The sequence below is a fragment of the Salvelinus alpinus genome, chromosome 12 (genome assembly GCF_045679555.1).
Source record: "Salvelinus alpinus chromosome 12, SLU_Salpinus.1, whole genome shotgun sequence".
Taxonomy (NCBI): domain Eukaryota; kingdom Metazoa; phylum Chordata; class Actinopteri; order Salmoniformes; family Salmonidae; genus Salvelinus; species Salvelinus alpinus.
The window spans coordinates 5986892-6008814 of NC_092097.1; the positions used below are offsets into that span (position 1 = coordinate 5986892).

General features: G+C 43.0%; 1 protein-coding gene across 2 annotated transcripts in view; it reads right to left on the reverse strand.

Annotated features, from left to right (window-relative positions):
- Positions 1–20658, reverse strand: part of LOC139536523 (copine-5) — a 201506-nt gene extending 180848 nt beyond the window's left edge. Inside the window, exon 1 of one of the 2 annotated variants that reach the window (XM_071337084.1) lies at positions 20323–20658. In XM_071337084.1, coding sequence (XP_071193185.1) covers positions 20323–20432 — 110 coding nt within the window. In that variant the 5' untranslated portion in view covers positions 20433–20658. The remainder of the gene's footprint in view (positions 1–20322) is intronic. The other variant, XM_071337083.1, reaches the window with a different exon arrangement.
- Positions 20659–21923: the final 1265 nt, after the last annotated feature.

A 21923-nucleotide genomic window follows, 5' to 3' on the forward strand; every position in this document is an offset into this window, starting at 1 on the left:
GTTTCTCTTCAAGTAGGGTGAGCCAACATGTTTTTCTACTTGCTTGAGCGTGCACGCACACACACGCACACTGAAATCAGAACCATTGACAGCCACATCATATTTAGCTAACGTTGATTGGACTAAATTGTTTTTGGTATCTTTTAGTTATCACTGTATTAGACTAACCAGAGGTGATTTGATGATGTTGAAATTGAAAATGTGCTGGAATAGTGGAGGCAGCTCCTGTTTTCTTTGCGACTTGTGGTAACTCTCTGTGGTTCTAAATCAATAGTTGTTTAGTGGTCCAAAAATGTCAGAGACATGAACTTGCTTGACCATGCTGTAGGTTATGTAACTGTCTGTTACATGCAATATGCTTTGTGGACTTAAACAGACAGAGGTTGCTATTTGGTTTTGTGATGAAACAAAGGTGTGGTTGAATTTATTCTGCCACTGTGACTTCTTATTGTCTCGGCCTTTAGGCCTATATATCACAGTCGCAAGGCATATGAATGAACAGTTTATAGAGCAAATTACGCAATTATCACAACACAGGTTGTGATATGGCTTCTTTTTGGGCTTCCCCAGTGATTTTACCCCCGCACGGCTACTGGTTGCTGGTAACGGAGAGAGGGGTATGAGACACTGGAGCAACGATGATCAATGAGCAAGATGCACATGAATAATAGATTTCATACATTTATTTAAAACATTATTTCCCAATTTATTTACAAATCTCCTATAGCTTGTTATTTACCGCCAGTTAACAGCCACATCTGTGCTGAAATTCATAAGCTAACAAACAAGGTGGTACTGTCCCTGGTCTGTCCAGCCATTCACCCTGCTGCCAGTCAAGTCAATGGCAATGCAGACATGACGATAACGAGATTCAGCAAACTTCTAACTCCATAATCATAAGCTAGAAAGATGTGAATGCGGGAAATGAAATGTAATTAGCTAGCTAATTTAACCAGTTTGTCCCATTGACTTTGCATTCCCTCTGGTTGGCATGTGCCATACCATGGATATTTTAGTAAGTTAAACATGACAAACTGAACACAGTATCACGATCATATATTGTAGTGAGTAAACATTTGCGACTTGAAGGGCCAACATTTCACTCCAAAACAGAAATGGATTTTCTCTAAAACGGTCACCACGTTTTCCAAAACATTTTAGAACGCCAGACTTGATCACATGACCAATATCTGTGCTCTGAGACACACACCACTGCCTGTCAGAGATGCATGTACACCAGTGGAGGCTCCTCAGAGGAGGAAGGTGAGAGTCATCCTCAGTGAATTTCATTTAAAAAAATGTTTATATAACAGTATATATATATTTTTTTAAGTTATCCTTTTTAGATAAAACTATACTAAATACAATCACGTCACCAAATAATTGATTATAACACACTATTTTGAAATGAAGGTCTACAGTAGCCTCAACAGCAGCATGGTGCAGCAGGAAGACAGCTAGCTTCTGTCCTCCTCTGGCTACATTGACTTCAATACAAAAACCTAGGAGGCTCATGGTTCTCACCCCTTTCCATAGACTTATTGTACACAGTAATTATGACAACTCCGGAGGACGGTTCTCCAACCTATCAGAGCTCTGGCAGCATGAACTGTCATGCTGTCCACCCAATCAAAGGATCGGAGAATGAATCTACAGCAGTACTGAAAGCATAAGCTACAACTAGCTAGCACTGCAGTGCATAAAATGTGGTGAGTAGTTGACTCAAAGAGAGAGAAAGACAATAGTTGAACAGTTTGAACAAATTAATTTCTTCCAAAATGAAGTAGAAGCAAGAGAAAGATAGACAGATATTGTAAAAAAAAAAGGCCCTTTCAGTTTAACTTACTTAGCTAGTAAATGCAGCTTGCTAGTTTAGCCTACTCAAACACCCTGCTCAAAGAGAGGGATGCTATGTTAGCTAGCTGGCTATGACTATCAAATGCAACACTGGAACTCTTCCAAGTCAAGGTAAGCTTTTGGTTTGACTAATTTATTGCCGCCTGAGCCCGCCGGTGTAAGTGCTAAACTGCTTACTGACTGTACACTGTAACATTACTGCATGATTGTAGCGGGTTTACTAACAAGTTTACTAACAAGTTCTATTAGTTATGTTGACTATGACTTTACTTTAGCTAATACGGTGACAACAATGTAGGCTATGTGTAGCGGTTTGGAAAGGTATTTTCGTGTGCTGTGATGTGTTGTGCATTGAAGTCCACAAGCAAAGGGAAAACGTGAGATGAGGAGAGCGCATAAATGCAAGAAGGAAAAAACATGGCTGCTATGAAAGTGAACACGTGATCAGGGGTGTATTAATTCCACAGATTCTATTGAAAAATGTTTCTTAAATGGAAGCAAACAGAACAAAACGGGGACATACCTGAATTTGTCCAATATAAACTCTTGTTTGCAACTGTTGGACTAATGATTACACCCTATATCAGCTAGATGCAAGCAGGAGTGTGCAAGGTGGTATTGAATGTGTCACTGTCTGTCCGTGTCACCTCAAATTTTTTACTCGACCTGTAAACTTTCATTCATAGGCTAGGTTGTAGCAACCTCATGATGGGTATAGGGGAAATTTGAATATCATGTAGTAGCCCAAACCTATCGCTGTTAAATTGAACTGGGCGAATGGAATATGAATGATAGTCATCCAATATGCTGTAATAGAAATAAGGCCATGTTCATGAAAAAAAAAATCATCCTCCCTCATCTTAAACGGCACCGACCGCAACTGAGTGTACAAAATATTAAGGACATCTGCTCTTTCCATGACATAGGTCAATACAGGTGAAATCTATGATCCCTTATTGATGTCACTTCTTAAATCCACTTCAATCAGTGTAGATGAAGGGGAGGAGACAGGTTAAGGGATCTGCCCCTTCTGATTCAATATTTGCCTAAAATGACATACCCAAATCTAACTGCCTGTAGCTCAGGACCAGAAGCAAGGATATGCATATTCTTAATACCATTTGAAAGGAAACACTTTGCAGTTTGTGGAAATGTGAAATTAATGTTGGAGAATATAACACATTAGATCTGGTAAAAAATAATAATACAAAGAAAAAAACAACTGTTTTTTTGTACCATCATCTTTGAAATGCAAGAGAAAGGCCATAATGTATTATTCCAGCCCAGGCGTAATTTAGATTTTGCACACTATATGGCAGCAGTGTATGTGCAATGTTTTAGACTGATCCAATGAACCATTGCATTTCTGTAAAAAAATTATGTATCAAGACTGCCCAAATGTGCCTATTTGGTTTGTTAATAACTTTTCAAAGTTCATAACTGTGCACTCTCCTCAAACAATAGCATGGTATTCTTTCATTGTAATAGCTACTGTAAATTGGACAGTGCAATTAGATTAACAAGAATTTAAGCTTTCTGCCAATATCAGATATGTCTATGTTCTGAGAAATGTTCTTGTTACTTACAACGTCATGCTAAGTAACTCAACCGTCCCGTGGGTGGGACACCAATCTGTAGAGATCCTTAAGATTAAAGAAGGATTTTCAAGCCTTTGAGACATGGATTGTGTATGTGCCATTCAGAGAGTGAATGGGCAACCCCAAAAAATAAAGTGCCTTTGAACGAGGTATGGTAGTAGGTGTCAGGCGCACCGGTTTGTGTCAAGAACTGCACCGGTTCTGGGTTTTTCAACAGTTTCCTGTGTGTATCAAGAATGGTCCACCACCCAAAAGGACATCCACCCAACTTGACACAACTGTGGGAAGCATTGGAGTCAACTTGGGCCAGCATTCCTTCGGAACAAGTTCGACACCTTGTAGAGTTCACTTTGTAGAGCACATCGACACCCAGCGTAACAGTGTCTTTACGACAGAAGGCAACTTTCATTTGTGGCTTCACACATCAGCACATTTTCTCACTAGACAGCTGTCCACCCAGTTAGCTCCAGAACTGGCTGAGTCTGACATGGAAATAGACTGACTAAAACAGATCTTGTCAGTCTTGTCTATTGCACCTCTAACATCCCCCCCCCCCCCCCCTACATAAATATAACTTCCTTCCTGCCTGTTGTCATTTTGAGAAACCTCTCTCTCTGTCCTGGGGCGTGTTATGACATTTTGACCAGGCTGCTATTTTTCTCCTTTCTGTCACAAAAATCAATCTCTTTTCGTCTTTTTCCTTCCCCCTTCCTCCCTCGACTCTGGAGTGGAAATGTGTTGCAGGTTGGAACATGGAGCGAGGCAGAGCTTTGTGTTGGTGACCTACAGTATCTCAGAGCTTTGTGTTAGTGGAACACTGTGTTTTTGACCTGACTAGTCTCTGGGTTCCGGGCTGTTGTGGTTGGAACACAGTGTGTTTGTGACCTGACTAGTCTCTGGATTCTGGGCTGTTGTGGTTGGAACACAGTGTGTTTTTGACCTGACTAGTCTCTGGATTCTGGGATGTTGTGGTTGGAACACAGTGTGTTTGTGACCTGACTAGTCTCTGGGTTCCGGGCTGTTGTGGTTGGAACACAGTGTGTTTGTGACCTGGCTAATCTCTGGGTTCCGGGCTGTTGTAGTTGGAACACAGTGGAGCCATACTTGCGAACATTAGAAAAAGCTTCAGTTTAAACTGAACCTCTGTCTCATAATGCGCATCAGCCAATTACAATCGTTGACGTAGTGGCAGGTGATCAAACGCTATATGTTAGGTGTTCCAATCAGATAACCTGGCAAAATTAACCTGCACAGCTGGCTGTGATTATATCCGGTTCAAATTCCATAACAGCCAATTAAAATGCCGTAATTGGACGTGATCCAACACTTGTTCATGAAAGCATACTTTCAGAAGTCCAACGGCAAGTTCTGATAATCAAAGCAACTAGATCACATGCGTATGACTGACTGGTATTTTCGCTCACAGAGTAGAGCACCTACCTCCTCATAATTGTGGCAAGGGTTTGAGTTTTTCCCCCTTTGAAATGTAGAATAACATGTATTGTTTTAGTGTGCTGAGAAGGAAGTGCAGCCAACCGTTTGAATATGAAGATTAAGAATGAATTTAATAAGGCGCTACATCTTTCTCCAGCCTTACAGACAAACACACTGCTGTGGCCTAATAGTCATATTGCATAGGCTATACTACACGGATGTGTACGCCTAAATGTAGGCCTACAACTTTCTACATGCATTTTTATAATAATTTACTTTGTCACATATGCGTGAGGACCAATAGTGGTAGTTTTTTCCTCAAATAAAAACCTTTGCCCTGAGGGGAGACGAAATCGGCGACATCATATCTCGACGTCTCTGGGCTTAACGCCTTCGTGGATCACACCACCAATTAGCGATAGCAGTAAGGGGTAAATGACAGCCATGTGACATGACCACGAGCGTCTTCGACTTAAAAATGCTGTACGCATATAAAATTACATGTTGTATAATCACCCTACATCTTTATTGCTGTGAAAGCACAATGAATGTGTGTGAAACGGAAAAATGGGTGAATTTGTCATATACGTGAAAAGGTGCCTTTTGAATTTAGTATCTAGAAGCCTAGTCAAGGATGAGTCATACAATATTAATGGGACACTACACTTTACAGACCTAGAATTTTGAGTTTTAAAATATCCCTCTGGAGGCCCAATCTACCTATATTTTAAGAAATTGCCATTGGTTGGTGGAAATAAAGTAAGGGATACGTGATAGGCTGATTGCGTAATTTGTTACAGGAAGTAATCACTGTCAGCTGGTGAAGTACCATAGGGTTAACGTGTGCTAGGTTATCTGATGGGAAAAGCTACAATGTAGCGTTCTATCACGCGCAACTACACCAACAATTGTAAATGGCTGATGTGCATTTTGAGACGTAGGTCCAGGTTAAAGAAACTTCTTCTAATGTTCGCAAGTATGGGCCCCACAGTGTTTGTGACCTGAGGTCTCTGGGTTCTGTTCTGGGCTTTAGAGTGCAGCTGTTTCCTATCGGAGACTGACCTGAGGACAGTAGAACCCGTGTATGACAAGGAGTTTAGGGACTGACAGTTGTGGAGATGATACAAGCTTCTTCCTAGCCTGTTCTCAGATCTGTTTTCCAATTCCAATCACATCTTGGACCAGGTTAGCGTCTTCCATACAGTCCTGCCAAATGCGGATGGAACTGAACAGCTGTGTTTGAGATTATTACCACGTCTGTCTGCTGGCTTTCTCGCTTAACATATTCTCTACACTCTAAATATTAATATTGAATATTCATGCACTTCATAAACGTCCACAGTCAATGCATCCATCTATCCCTCCATAGCGTAAAAACGTACAGTAAGTATACAGCAGCCAAGGACACACACCCTTTTTGAAGGTGAGTGGGAGTTACCGTAGCTACATTATGTCTAGTCTCCGGGATTTAATACCTCATGATGTGCTGCTGTCCAATCTGCCCCAGATCAGTGACGAACCATCAGATATAGGATGTGCCCAAAATGGCACCCTATTCCCTATATAGTGCACTACTTTACAGTAGAAAGTAGTGCACTGTAAAAGGAATGGGAACTCAACCATCAGATACAGATAGAGAGTGTCTGGTTTCATATGAAACCATGCATACAACTTTATGGTAATTTAAAGTGGAGACGCAGGGATTTATATCTAAATATATTGAATACAGTATAGTGGAGATGTTACTGTGTTGATGGTACCAACCCAGAAGTCTGTCTCTCTCTCTCTCTCTCTCTCTCTCTCTACCTCTCTCTCTACCTCTCTCTCTACCTCTCTCTCTACCTCTCTCTAGATCTCCCTCATCTCTTAGATGTAAAGTAACTCAAATATATGTGTTTCTCAGTTTCATGACCAGTTTACCTCATATCACAGTGTGAAACTCTGAGGGCTCCAAATATTGTAGTAACAGTAGTAACAGATTACAGAAGCAGCACTTCCTATTTGTCTCTGTCACACTGTACTACTAGCTATGTTATTTGCGGTTAGTTTTTTTTACCCAAGATTCTATTTGTTTTGTCATTTTTACAAGTACAATATCCATTTCAATAAATATATTCAGTTCATATAAAAAGTACCCATGTGCTACACTGTACTACGTTCTCAAGAAGAGCGGTCATTCAACAAAAACACAGGAAGTGCAGCATGATGTAATCATGTGATGGGGTTTTCCTCTCACTACTTTGATCTACAGTATTTCACCTTGCCATAACTCACCCTGTCTGACCCCTGATCTCTAACCGTCCATCACAACTTGCCTAGCCTAGTCACCTGGGACTTGACTCTAAATGACCCAACCATTCATCAACCAGTTACAATGGTTGACCAATTAAGACTATTTAATTGTACTTACAGTGCCTTCAGAAAGTAGTCAGACCAACTTGACTTTTTCCACATTTTGTTACGTAATAGCCTTATTCTAAAATGGATTAAATATAATTGTAATTCTACACACAATACCCCATAACGATAAACCGAAAACAGGTTTTTATCAATTTGAGCAAATATATATGAAATAAAAAAACAGAAATACCTTATTTACATAATTATTCAGACCCTTTGCTATGAGGCTCGAAATTGAGCTCAGGTGCATCCTGTTTCCATTGATCATGTTTCTACAACTTGATTGGAGTCAACCTGTGCTAAATTAAATTGATTGTACATGATTTGGAAAAATCACACACCTGTCTATACAAGGTCCCACAGTTGACACAGCATGTCGGAGCAAAAACCAGGCCATGAGGTCGAAGGACAGGATTGTGTCGAGGCACAGATCTGGGGAAGGGTACCAAAACATTTCTGCAGCATTGAAGGTCCCCAAGAACACAGTGGCCTGCATCATTCTTAAATGGAAGAAGTTTGGAACCACCAAGACTCTTCGTAGAGCTGGCCGCCTTGCCAAACTGAGCAATCGGGGGAGAAGGGCCTTGGTCAGGGAGGTGACCAAGAACCTGAAGGTCACTCTAGAGTTCCTCTGTGGAGATGGGAGAACCTTCCAGAAGGACAACTATTTCTGCAGCACTCCACTAATCAGGCTTTTACGGTAGAATGGTCAGACTGAAGCCACTACTCAGTAAAAGGCACATGACAGCCTGCTTGGAGTTTGCCAAAAGGCACCTAAAGACTCTCAGACCATGAGAAACAAGATTCTCTGGTCTGATGAAACCAATATTGAACTCTTTGGGCTGAATGCCAAGCGTCACGTCTGGAGGAAACCTGGCACCATCTCTACAGTGAAGCGTGGTGGCAGCATCATGCTGTGGGGATGTTTTTCAGCGGCAGGGACTGGGAGACTAGTCAGGATCGAGACAAAGTTGAACGGAGTAAAGTACAGAGAGATCCTTGATGAAGAGCGCTCCAGAGCACTCAGGACCTCAGACTGGGGCGAAGGTTCACCTTCCAACATGACAGTGACCCTAAGCACACAGCCAAGACAACGCAGGAGTGGCTTCGGGACAAGTCTCTGAATGTCCTTGAGTGGCCCCGCCAGAGCCCGGACTTGAACCCGATTGAACATCTTTGGAAAGACCTGAACATAGCTGTGCAGCAGCGTTCCCCAGCCAAGAGTGTGCAAAGCTGTCATCAAGGCAAAAGGGTGGCTACTTTGAAGAATCTCAAATATAAAATAAAATATTGGTTACTACATGATTCCATACGTGTTATTTCATAGTGTTGATGTCTTCACTATTATTCTACAAATGTAGAAAATAATACAATAAAGTAAAACCCTTGAATGAGTAGGTGTGTGTCCAAACTTTTGACTGGTACTGTATGTGATGTAAAAAATAACACTCAGGAGGCTATCCAACCTTTACTCACAACAACTGTCTTCTGCAAAGATACATTCCTGTATATAAATATTATAGGATGTTCTAAAATCAACATTCTATATTCCATCCCACATGTACCACCCATTATGATAACCAGACATTTTCAACAGGCCCGGTAGTTTACTCCCTTTGGTAGTCTCTGACAGTATGTATGAGCACTGAATGGTTATGATTACTGTCTCTGTGTGTGTGTGTGTGTGTGTGTGTGTGTGTGTGTGTGTGTGTGTGTGTGTCTCTGTGTGTGTGTCTCTCTGTGTGTGTGTGTGTGTGTGTGTGTGTGTGTGTGTGTGTGTGTGTGTGTGTGTGTGTGTGTGTGTGTGTGTGTGTGTGTGTGTGTGTGTGTGTGTGTGTGTGTGTGTGTGTGTGTGTGTGTGTGTGTGTGTGTGTGTGTGTGTGTGTGTGTGTGTGTGTGTGTGTGTGTGTGTGTGTGGTGGCAGGGGAGAGAATGTACTGTTACAATATAGATTAGAACCCTGCCAGTAATACAACCTGAATGTATTTTATTCATTGCCATTTCATTCACAGCCTTAGCAAAAGCCATTAAGATAGATTTGTAATGCCTTGAAATATTAAACGGTTGGATGTGGACGTACTTGAGAAGTGTGACAGATTGATGTATAATGTCTGTATAGTTTTGGAAGGCCAGGTTGATGCAATGTGTCATTCGGTGTAACAGACATGGCGAAATTCTATTCAAAGATGAATTGTTTTGCACCATAAAATGGCAGTTGACAACTTTACCCCCATAGGAGAGGTCAAGTGTCATGAGAGCCCCATCAATGCCATCTACACCACTTCCAGGTGTGACAATATTATACCACAGACACACGCACACTAGTAATAGGCGGGTTGACCCACAACCGCAGTCCCCGTGGTTATATCTGTGGGGCAGGTGTTATGTGTGACGACTATGTTATGTGTGACGATTGTGAGGCGCTATACAAATTAGAGAGTCGCAAGACTGGGACTTCAAATATGGCACATCAAGGAAACTCTAGCCTGTTCAGATGGGTTAAATCGAATAATGACCTAACTGAAATCTGGACACTGACTGTAGGTCTATAACCTTTTCACATAGCCTAATATTATATGAACTATTATAAATTAAGCTTTTCTTGCAGTAGAACGATAAACCCCTTGTACATTTCGACTCGGGAACAGTAGTGGAGAATACTACTTGCCAATGTTTAATCATTAATTTACAAACTTGATGAACTCAGAGCGAGGATCTCCTTCCAGAGGAACATCAGATCCGGCAATATACTCCATTTTTCTGAGTCTTGGCTTTCTTCCAACACCCAGATGGATTATATACAACCGGAGGGATTTAACAATTTTTCGAGCGGATAGGAAGCGGGCTCCTATCTTGCAAGTTTCTGCTCCGCCGACTTGGAATACTTGGTCATAAAATGTCTTCCTTTTTAACTTCCGAAAGAGTTCACCGGGATTATCGCCATGGCTGTGTACATCCCGCACCAAGCCGACAGCAAAAAGGCCCTGAACAAACTGGAGACTGGATTCCCGGAGGCAGCATTCATTGTTGTGGGGGGTTTAAACAAAAGTAATTTGAGATCCGTGCTCCCAAATTATTACCAACACATTGACTGTCTAACTCTCGGAAATTCTACTCTTGACCACTGCTACACGCCTTTTAAACACAGGTATAAGGCCCTCTCGCGTCCTCCTTTCGGAAAATCCGACCATGACTCCATCTTGATTCTCCCTGCCTACAAACAAAGACTCAAGAGGGAAGCTCTGGTGATCAGGTCTGTACAGCGTTGGTCCGACCAATCAGAATTCCCACTCCAAGATTGGAATATGTTTCGGGTTGTCTCTGGAGATAATGTCAATGAATATGTTGACTCAGTCACCGGATTCATCAAAAAATGCATAGATGACATGATACCGATTGTATATTTCAAAACGTACCCGAATCAAAAAAATGTGGATTGATAGCAGCCTTTGGGAAAACTGAAAGATAGAGATGCTGCTTATATACAGGGCAAGGTGACTGGGGACAATAGTTTGTTTAAACAGTACAAATATGACTTACGCAGATTGATCAAGATGGTGAAACACGTATAGAGACGAAGTGGAGGAGAAATCCAGAGGGTTGGACACAAGGCGTATGTGGCATGGGCTACTAACATTCACAGATTACAAAAAGAAAGCCAGCCACATCACGGTCACAAATGCCACCCTACCAGACGAGCTAAACACCTTTATCTCAATATTCAAGCACAATGACCCTGAGCTGCCAAGGAGAGCCCCCGATGACAACGTGGGCTACACACTGACAGTTTCCACTGAGGACGTATCTATGTCATTCAAACGTGTTAACCCTCACAAGGCTGTTGCCTCAAATGGCATCTCTAGCCGTGCTCTCAGAGCATGTGTAGACCAGCTGGCTGTTGTGTTCTGACATTTTCAATCTCTCTCTAGCTCAGGCCTCTATACCCACCTGCTTCCAGATGTCCACTATCATCCCTGTACCCAAGAAAGGGAAAGTAACTGAACTGAATGACTACCGACCAGTAGTACTAACTTCCGTCATCATGAAATGGTTTGAGAGGCTAGTCAAAGATCATATAACCTCCTCCTTCCCCGACACACTCGACCCTCTCCAATTCGCCTACCGCCCTGACAGATCCACGGACAACACAATCGCCATTGCACTGCACACTGCCCTTACCCACCTGGACAAAAGGAATGCATACAGTATGTGAGAATGCTGGTCATCAACTACAGCTCAGCCTTCAATACCATAGGGCCCTATAAGCTCATAGACAAAGCTCACAGCCCTGGGTCTGAACTCCTCCCTATGTAACTGGGTCCTAGACTTCCTGACGGGCCGCCCCCAGATGGTGAAGGTAGGCAACATAAAATGAGCATAAAAGAAGCATCCATTACAAAATACAAATCCCAACATAAAAACATGGTAGTGAAAAATGGGTTGACGAAATATGAGAAGTGGATGCTATCCATTTCCTATTTATTTTATTTTCATTACCATTTCAGAACATTATATCCTCAACATGGGGGCCCCACAAGGGTGCATCCTCAGTCCGCTCCTGTATTATCTGTATACCCACGACTGCATGGCCTCACACAGTTCCAACTCCATCATCAAGTTCGCTGACACATGACAGTAGTAGACCTGATCACCAACAACGATGAGACAGCCCACAGGGAGGATGTAGACCCTCTGACGGCGTGCTGCCAGGTAAACAACCTCTCCCTCAACGTTAGCAAAACAAAGGAGCTGATTGTGGACTTCATGATGAACCAGGCTGGACACGACCCCATCCTCATCAACGGGGCACCGTGGAGACAGTCAATATCTTCAAATTCCTCGGCGTACACATCTCAGAGAAGCTGAAATGGTCTAATTACATGGACATCATAGTGAAGAAGGCATGACAGCGACTCTTTAACCTCAGTATGCTAAAGAACTTCCCTCACTGTGTTCTACTGGAGCACCATAGAGAGCATACTGTCGAGCTACATCAAAGCCTGGTACAGCAGGCTGTGATGTACCGCGGACCTCAAGGCTCTTCAGAGATTGATACGTGCAGCCGAACGCACCATTTGGGTGCCCTACAGGACACCTACATCACCAGGTGTCGCAAGAAGGCCAAGAAGATCATCATGGACCCCAGCCACCCTAGCCATGCCTTGTTCTCCCCGCTTCAATCACTCAGATGCGCCAGTGCAGGAACATCATAGCAAAAACTGAAAGACTGGCCAATAGTTTCTACCCTCAGACCATCAGGCAGCTGAATAGCCACCACTAATCAGCTACCTGCTCCCCCCTCCCACCGCTATTCCCTCCCATGGACATATCCACCAGAGCTGTTGCCAGAGAATTTAATGTTCATTTCTCTACAATAAGCCGCCTCCAATGTATTTCTAGAGAATTTGGCAGTACGTCCAACCAGCCTCACAAGAGTGCACAACAACAACAACAACATTTTATCACGACAACTGGTCTGATACATTCACCTCTGCAGGTAAATAATGTACTTACATTCAGTAATCGTGCTCTGATTTGTCAACCTGAGGGTCCCAGAGATAAAATGTAGCATAGTTTTGTTTGATAAAATCTATTTGTATATTCAAATATAGGAGCTAGGTTCTACAGTTTGAACCCCTACTGTCTCTGGCTCGACACCCACCCCTCCCGGCCATCTAGTCGTGTGAAAGTTAGTTTATAAGCTAATGATCCATCATGTACGACATTCCTGGGAGTGTGTAAACTTACATTTTGTATTACCATATAATTTTTGTATGTTCCCTATAGATATGTACTTGAAAATGTATCAATTAACCAATTTGCCACATTTGGGCAGACTTGATACAAAATACTGTGCAGTATTGCAATGCTTCCCTGAATCAATCTGAAACTTTGCACACACACACACACACTACAAAATATAAATTGCGCCCAAACTGCAATATTATATTATGGCCTTTCTCTTGCATTTCAAAGATGATGGAACAAATAAATAAATAGAAAACGCATGTTTTTTTCATTGTATTATCTTTTACCAGATCTAATGTGTTATATTCACCTACATTATTTTCACATTTCCACAAACTTCAAAGTGTTTCCTTTCAAATGGTATCAAGAATATGCATATCCTTGCTTCAGGTCCTGAGCTATGTCATTTTAGGCGAAATTTTGGAAAAAAGGGTCCAATCCGTAAGAGGTTGCATAGTTTGAAGCGTTCATCGATTTATGATATTATTCTGGTGAGCAAGAGTTAATTTAGTCTTCTATGGCAGTAATGACAGAAGAGAAGCTGCATGTACCTAATTATAGACAAGTTCACTAGCAAAACGCCTACCAAAATGTCAGAAATCAAAACACCTAAATTAGGCTTTAAAAAATGTATCCTGCACCCCCTGTCAGAAACTCGTTCTGACGTCTCTGACTGCAGCCTACAGAGCATTTTCAATCGACTCATTTGTGGGTTAAGGTCGGGTGCGGGCCTCAGACATTCATTTTATCACATATAGTCTGGTTGTTGTGGATGGGTTATTAGCAATTACGCGGCGGGTGAACAAACAGCTGACCCGCGCATCACTAACACACACACACACACACACACACACACATTTTCCCATATCCTCATCTTTCTGGAACACTCTCTGAAAGCCAATGGAATCAAACCGCTCGAAAGAGATGAGTCACCTCAGCAGTACAATGGGACAAGGAAAGGTGGCACTGCATCTGAATCAAATTACAGCGTTTAGCTGTATGATCGAGCCAAAATTGCACATCCTCAAGCATAATGAGACCCAATTGCACCCCCTCTACCTCTCTTTGTTAAACATAGGTGTTAAGAAGCACTCAGCCAAATGGATTAAGTCTTGATTTAGTCAGTGGACTCACTCCATTTGGCTGAGTGCTTCTTAACACCTACATTTAACAAAAGAGAGTTATGGAGAGGTAGAGGGGCCGCCCACCCACACTTGAAAGAGTGTGTTTTTAAGTGTGACGATATCCCACTGGGCACAGACATCAATTCAACATATATTCCACGTTGGTTTAATGTAAATTTAAGGAAATGGTGTGGAAACAACATTGTTTCAACCAGCGTGTGCCCAGTGGGGTGCAATTTGGTCTTATTCTGCTTGATGTTGCGCAATTTTGACTCAATCCTTCAACTAAATGCTGCAATTTGATTTAGTCAGTGGACTCACTCCATAAGTGAGGTAAATCCACATTGAATTTACCCGGCTTATCTCCATCACTGCTGACACTCACGATGTACCGGTGGGTCGGTAGGAAATAGAGGCGGCAGGCTTCACATTCATGCTCAGCACAGCAGCTGGTTTCAGTTCATGTTCAAGGTTTATTAGTCGTATGTACAGGATGTGCGTGGTATACGTCGTTCAACAAAATGCTTACTTGTAGATTCCTTTGTCGACAATGCAACGACAATATGAAATGATACGAAATAAGAATACAAACAAAGTAAATAGCAGTAGAATAGAATAAACATTTTAGCATAAGTATAATACAGGAAGGCACAATTTATGGTCCAATATTTACACATGTATTGGGGAAGGGGGGGGTGGGAGGCAAGTGTATTAATTGAGCAGTATAATAGGAGTCTGGCAGCAGCAGTTGTGATGCGTGTGTGTGTAGCATGAATGTATATGTGTGTGTGTGTATGTCTGTGTGGGTGTGTGCATATGTGTTAAGGTATGGACAATCAAAGCAGGTGGTCAGTCCAGTACAAGTGTTCAGCAGTCTGATGGCTTGTACATACCAACAGGCTCAGAGACAGTTTCTATCAGAACTCATGCTCTGATACCATCTGCCCAACAGTAAGGGAGAGAACAGCTTGTGGCTAGGGTGTGTAGGGTCCTTGATACAGCCTTCGTCGGGCACTGTTTCGAGTAGATGTCCTGGATGGGTGGGAGCACATGATGTACTGGGCCATCTTTACCACAAGCTGGAGGGCCTTGCGGTCGAGGACTGAGCAATTCCCGTACCAGGCCGTGATGCAGCCGATCAGGACTCTCGATGGTGCAACAGTAGTATTTGTTTTTTGCAGACAAATGAGTCGTAACCCCGTCCTTGTGGATATTACTGCACTATGTGGGTATTACTGCACTTGCTACAAACAACGGAAAAGTACAATAACACTCACCCACTCGCTCGACTGCCAAAACCAAACGAACACGAGAAGGAGATGCAGTTTTACATATGAATTTATATGGTTTCTTCTTTGTGGATGTACAGTTGAAATCGGAAGTTTACATACACTTAGGTTGGAGTCATTAAAACTCGTTTTTCAACCACTCCACAAATTTCTTGTTAACAAACTAGTTTTGGCAAGGCGGTTAGGACATCTACTTGTGCATGACACAAGTAATTTTTCCAACAATTGTTTACAGACAGATTATTTCACTTAATTCACTGCATCACAATTCCAGTGGGTCAAGTTGAACGTGCCTTTAAACAGCTTGGAAGATTCCAGAAAACGACGTCATGGCTTTAGAAGCTTCTGATAGGCTTATTGACATCATTTGGAGTCAATTGGAGGTGTACCTGTGGATGTATTTCAAGGCCTACCTTCAAACTCAGTGCCTCTTTGCTTGACATCATGGGAAAATCAAAAGAAATCAGCCAAGACTTCAGAAAAATAATTGTAGACCTCCACAAGTTTGGTTCATCCTTCATGCCTGAAGGTACCACGTTCATCTGTACAAACAATAATACGCAAGTATAAACACCATGGGACCACGCAGCCGTCATACTGCGCAGAAAGGAGACGCGTTCTGTCTCCTGGAGATGAACGTACTTTGGTGTGAAATGTGCAAATCAATCCCAGAACAACAGCAAAAGGACCTTGTGAAGATGCTGGAGGAAACAAGTACAAAAGTATCTATATCCACAGTAAAACGAGTCCTATATCGACATAACCTGAAAGGCCGCTCAGCAAGGAAGAAGCCACTGCTCCAAAACCGCCACAAAAAAGCCAGACTACGGTTTGCAACTGCACAAAGATCATACATTTTGGAGAAATGTGCTCAGGTCTGACGAGACAAAAATAGAACTGTTTGGCCGTACTGACCATTGTTATGTTTGGAGGAAAAGGGGGGAGGCTTGCAAGCCGAAGAACACCATCCCAACCGTGAAGCACGGAGGTGGCAGCATCATGTTGTGGGGGTGCTTTGCTGCAGAAGGGACTGGTGCACTTCACAAAATAGATGGCATCATGAGTTAGGAAAATGATGGGGATATATTGAAGCAACATCTCAAGACATCAGTCAGGAAGTTAAAGCTTGGTCTTCCAAATGGACAATGACCCAAAGCATACTTCCAAAGTTGTGGCAAAATGGCTTAAGGACAACAAAGTCAAGGTATTGGAGTGGCCATCACAAAGCCTTGACCTCAATCCCATAGAAAATCTGTGGGCAGAACTGAAAAAGTTTGTGTGAGCAAGGAGACCTACAAAACTGACTCAGTTACACAAGCTCTGTCAGGAGGAATGGCCCAAGAGCTTGTGGAAGGCTACCCGAAACGTTTGACCCAAGCTAAACAATTTAAAGGCAATGCTACCAAATACTAATTGAGTGTATGTAAACTTGTGATGAAAGAAATAAAAAATGTGATGAAAGAAATAAAAGATGAAATAAATAATTCTCTCTACTATTATTCTGACATTTCACATTCTTAAAATACAGTGGTGATCCTAACTGACCTAAGACAGGGAATTTTTACTCTAACTAATGTCAGGAATTGTGAAAAACTGAGTTTAAATGTATTTGGCTAAGGTGTATGTAAACTTCCGACTTCAACTGTACATAGTAGCTCCCCAGCGCCAACACTTGGTTTGGAATGTAATTACATTCTAGCATGGCTAGTAGCTAACGTTAGCCAGCTGGGACCAGCTAGGTAGCACCGGTTCTCCATATGACGTTGAGAAATATAATAGTGCACTGTAGGTAGTTCCGAAGACATCCGGAAATAAGTTCATATGTAAAAACTGTCAAATATAACTATGTTTGTAGTTATAGATAACCACATTGTGACTACAACTAAGTTACTAAGTCTTTCACCAAACTGTGTTGTTACTTTAGTGAGTAAAAACTCTCGCATCCTACCCTTTAAAAATAGGAAATCTGAGGAAAACGCTTCCGAAATTCTATCAACATCTCCTGTGCTACGTGCGCATCAAGCACTTTTCACAATTGCTCCTTTCCCTTCCGGGGTGGCTACTAGGCCCTCCCCCACCCACCTTCAGCAAATCAGATCACGCCTCCACATTGCTGCCCCCCCCCCCCTCCCCTCTTATAGGCAGAAACTTAAAATGGAAGTACCTGTGGTAAGGACTGTTCAGTTCAACGTTGGCCTAACCAATCAGAAATCTATGCTTCAAGATTGCTTTGTTCACGTGGACTGGGAAGTGTTTTGGGTTGCCTCTGAGAATAGTATTGGCCTATACACTGACTCGGTGGCTGAGTTCATCAGGAAGTGCATAGAGGATTTTGTTCCCACTGTGATGATTGGAACTTATCCAAACCTAAAACTGTGGACAGATGGCGGCGTTCGCACACAAAACTGAAAGCGCGAAGCACCGTATTTAACCACAACAAGGTGACTGTGAACATGGATGTGTACAAACAGACCAGCTACAGTGCATTCTGAAAGTATTCAGACCCCTTGACTTTTTCCACATTTTGTTACGTTACAGCCTTATTCTAAAATGTATTAAATCGGTTTTTTCTCTCATCAATCTACACACAATACCCCATGATGAAAACAAGTTTTTTGAATTTTTTCCAAATGTATAAAAATAAACAAAATGAAGGAGCTGATCGTGAACTTCAGGAGGCAGCAGAGAGTGCATGCTCCCATCATCAGGGCAGCAGTGGAGAGGGTGAAAAGCGTCAAGTTCCTCTGCGTGCAAATCACTGACGACCTGAAATGGTCCATTCACACAGACAGTGTGGTGAAGAAGGTACAACAGCACCTCTTCAATCTCAGGGGGCAGAAGAAAAATCCCACAAACTTCTACAGATGTTTTATTGAGAGCATCCTGTCGGAATGCATCACAACCTAGTACGGCAATTGCACCGACCGCAACCGCAGGGCTCTCCAGAGGGTGGTGGTGGGGTCAGCCTAATGCATCACCGGGGGCACACTGCTTGCCCTCCAGGACATCTACAGCACCTGGGGTCACAGGAAGGCCAAGAAGATAATCAAGGACCTCAGTCACCCGAGCCACGGTGCAGGTGCATTAAAGCTGGGACCGAGAGACTGAAAAACAACTTCTATCTCAAGGCCATCAGACTGTTAATTGTCACCACTAGCCGGCCTCCGCCCTGTACACTGCTCTGAACCATAGTCACTGTTACTAGCCGGCTATCACCCAGTACTCTACCCTGCAACTTAGAGACTGCTGCCCTATGTACTGTACATAGTTATTGAACACTAATCACTTTAATAATGTTTACGTACTGGTTTGCCCACTTCATATGTATATACTGTATTCTAGTCATCATATATAACTACTGCTGTACACACACTTTATATACATATTTATATTCCGGACTGATTTCTCGTTCTCATATTTCTTAATTTCTTAATTTTTATTTTATGGATTTGTGTGTTTTGTTGTGTATTGTTAGATATCACTGTACTGTTGACGCTAGAAACATAAGCATTTTGTTGCACCTGCAATAATATCTGCAAAATATGTGTACTGTACACAACCAATAAAATGTCATTTGATTTTGACACACACACACTGCAAAGTGGACTTAAGCAGACTCTCGAATCACTTAAAGACTCACAGACTCACATTCACACATACCGTGCACTGCGGGTGCATCAAAGTGCACGTATTCCTGCAACCTGTACTCTACACTGGAGCATCATTCACCACCATCAACAACAAAATAAATAGCCAATACATGGTGACACAGTGGAGCCAGCCGATCTATGAAAAGTGATTAATCCAGCTAGGTCCTGGAGAGCGGCTGGATGGAAAGTGGCACTGTAGCACAATGATAATTACATAACAAACAAAGAGCACACGTCTGTGTAGTTGACACTTTATTTTCAATCCAAGTGTAACTTTCCTCAATGAAAGAATTGATCCCTAATGAAAAAAAAAAAAGCTGATGTGAAAAAGATAACAGCATTTGCGATACTGACATCTCAGCTGTAACTTCCTATCCTGTATTATTCAGCCACAGCCTACCTTAGTCGAATGCAGATAGCAGTCCCACCCAAAACCCCCCCACTCTCAGTGAGTCCCCCGTATCCATTAGCCTACATGTCTACACGGAGTACACCAAACATTAGGAACACCTTCCTAATATTGAATTGACTATGTGATGCTGCTACAGCGTGCTTGCTAATGATCTCAGTTGATTAATGGTTAACCGAACTATCTTGCACTGACGCTATGCACAATCACAAGACTGTACACTGAGTGGACAAAACATTAAGGACACCTTCCTAATACTGAGTTGCACATACCCCATTCAAAGGTACTTCAATATGTGGTCTTGCTCATTCACCCTCGGAATGCCACACATCCATGTCTCAACTGTCTCAAGGCGTAACAATCCTTATTGAGCGTGTCTCCTCCCCTTCATCTACACGGATTGAAGTGGATTTAACAAGTGACATCAATAAGGGATCATATCTTTCACCTGGATTCACCTGGCCAGTCATGGAAAGAGCAGGTGTTCTTAATGTTTTGTATACTCGTTGTATATCTACGATCCATAGGCTATCTGTCCTCGCCATAACGCGCGGCCAGTCGTCGGGACTCAACGGCAGTTGAAGACTACTTGCTGAGTGGTGTGTTACCAAATGTAAAACTAACGGTATGTTCTCTAAAGGCGTTGCCAAACATCACAGCGTACACGAAAAGCCTTGGGATATTCCTACACGTGGACGTCCACAACTGACCACGGACTACTGCGGTTAAGAATAGCACAGCTTTGGAACAATATTGGAAGAATTTAGAACTGAAGATCAAAGACTCCCGGTCCACTCGGGGTTAACAACTTACCTGCATGAGACGGTGATCTCTACTTTAGTAGCGGGAATGTTCCCGGTGATCGGGTCGAACTCATAAACCGAGGCCATGTCCCCCAGTTTGTCCATGACGTCCCCCTCCATGGGCGCAAGCCCATGGGCGAGCGCGCGGGGCGACTCGGGAGCGATCCGTGACTCGCACAGCCTGGCCCCAGTCGAGCGCGTGTTGGGTGGTGATTGTGTCGTGTCCCCCCTCCCGGTGGGTCGCGAGGACAGGTCGGAGATCAGATCACACGCCAGCCCCCCGCGATGAGACCGGGAGAGCCAGCCAGAGAGAGAGAGAGAGATAGAGAGACAGCCAGAGAGAGAGAGAGACGGAGAGAGAGAGAGACGGAGAGAGAGAGAGAGAGAGAGAGAGAGAGAGAGAGAGAGAGAGAGAGAGAGAGAGAGAGAGAGAGGTATTCAGGGAAACCGGACACCAACAGCCTTTCTCTGAAGAAGCGCACTTAGCAAACTGTCCAAAGATAGTGCAGTTTTGGCTGGAGAGATCATGAAAGCGACGTGCCGCTCTACCGCGCTAGCTAAAGCTGTTGCCTCACCGCTGACAGGTAGAGCATCGTAGGGGAGTAGCCTGCTGACCTGCTCTTTGCGCGTCAAGCAGAGCTCTACTCCAACGGCTGGCTGATGAGCTCAGACTGCGCAGACCAGAGACTGAAGAGAGAGAAAGCGGTTTCTACACTACACTACTGCTCTGTACTCCACCTCCCTTCCCTTCTCCCTTCCTCCCACAAGTTATTCCACGCGGGCGTTCCCAGACCAGCCCATGCCCGCCTCTTAGCCAGATGCGTAGCCTACAGCTGGCCAGCTCTGGGTTTGCTGCTGTCACAGTTCCAAGTGTAATAATGAGATGGACAGCCGTTTTGACACATGGGTGTGGGTGGGATAATATTACTTCTTTCAGCAAGAAGAAACTAAATCTGTTATTTTCTGTGAGAAAATAATTTTGCAGCGCTGCTAGAAATTTAAAAAAATGTAGGCTACCAAAATTATAATTCCATTATTTCCAACTCTAAAGGAAACCTGAATCCGACATGGATGTATTAGGCCTATGCAGTTATCGACACGTCTGCTCTTTTAGATATCGATCCATTGATTAATTTAGTCAGTTGTTGCTGTTACATAACTATATGTGTGAGAGAGAAAGAAAAAGAAAGAAAAAGCGCGAGAGAGAGAGAGAGAGAGAGAATGTACAGAGCTACATTGAAAGTGTGTCACGTTTCAGCACCACATTGGTGGACAGCTCCCAAGTCGTCGGCGCGGCTTGTGCTGCTTTCATAGAGCGACCCGCTTTTATAGAGCGATCCACTATTTACCCCCACAATTTTTCTGTGGAAGACAGTGAACACAAAGTGAATCTCGAGACTAGAAGCCACACAGGATAGTGATGCTTTTTCATCTGTAAAAGTTGCCCTCCACCTCAATGCTCCCAGTTCTTACTAAGGGTCTGGCTCCCAGAAATCAATTTACACCCCAACATGGGCTCACGCTGGTCTCTCTACAACAGGAACTAGGCTGACAGTGACAACCCAACCTCTCTCTCAGATGCACTCAGACACACACAACCCTGCTCCTTCT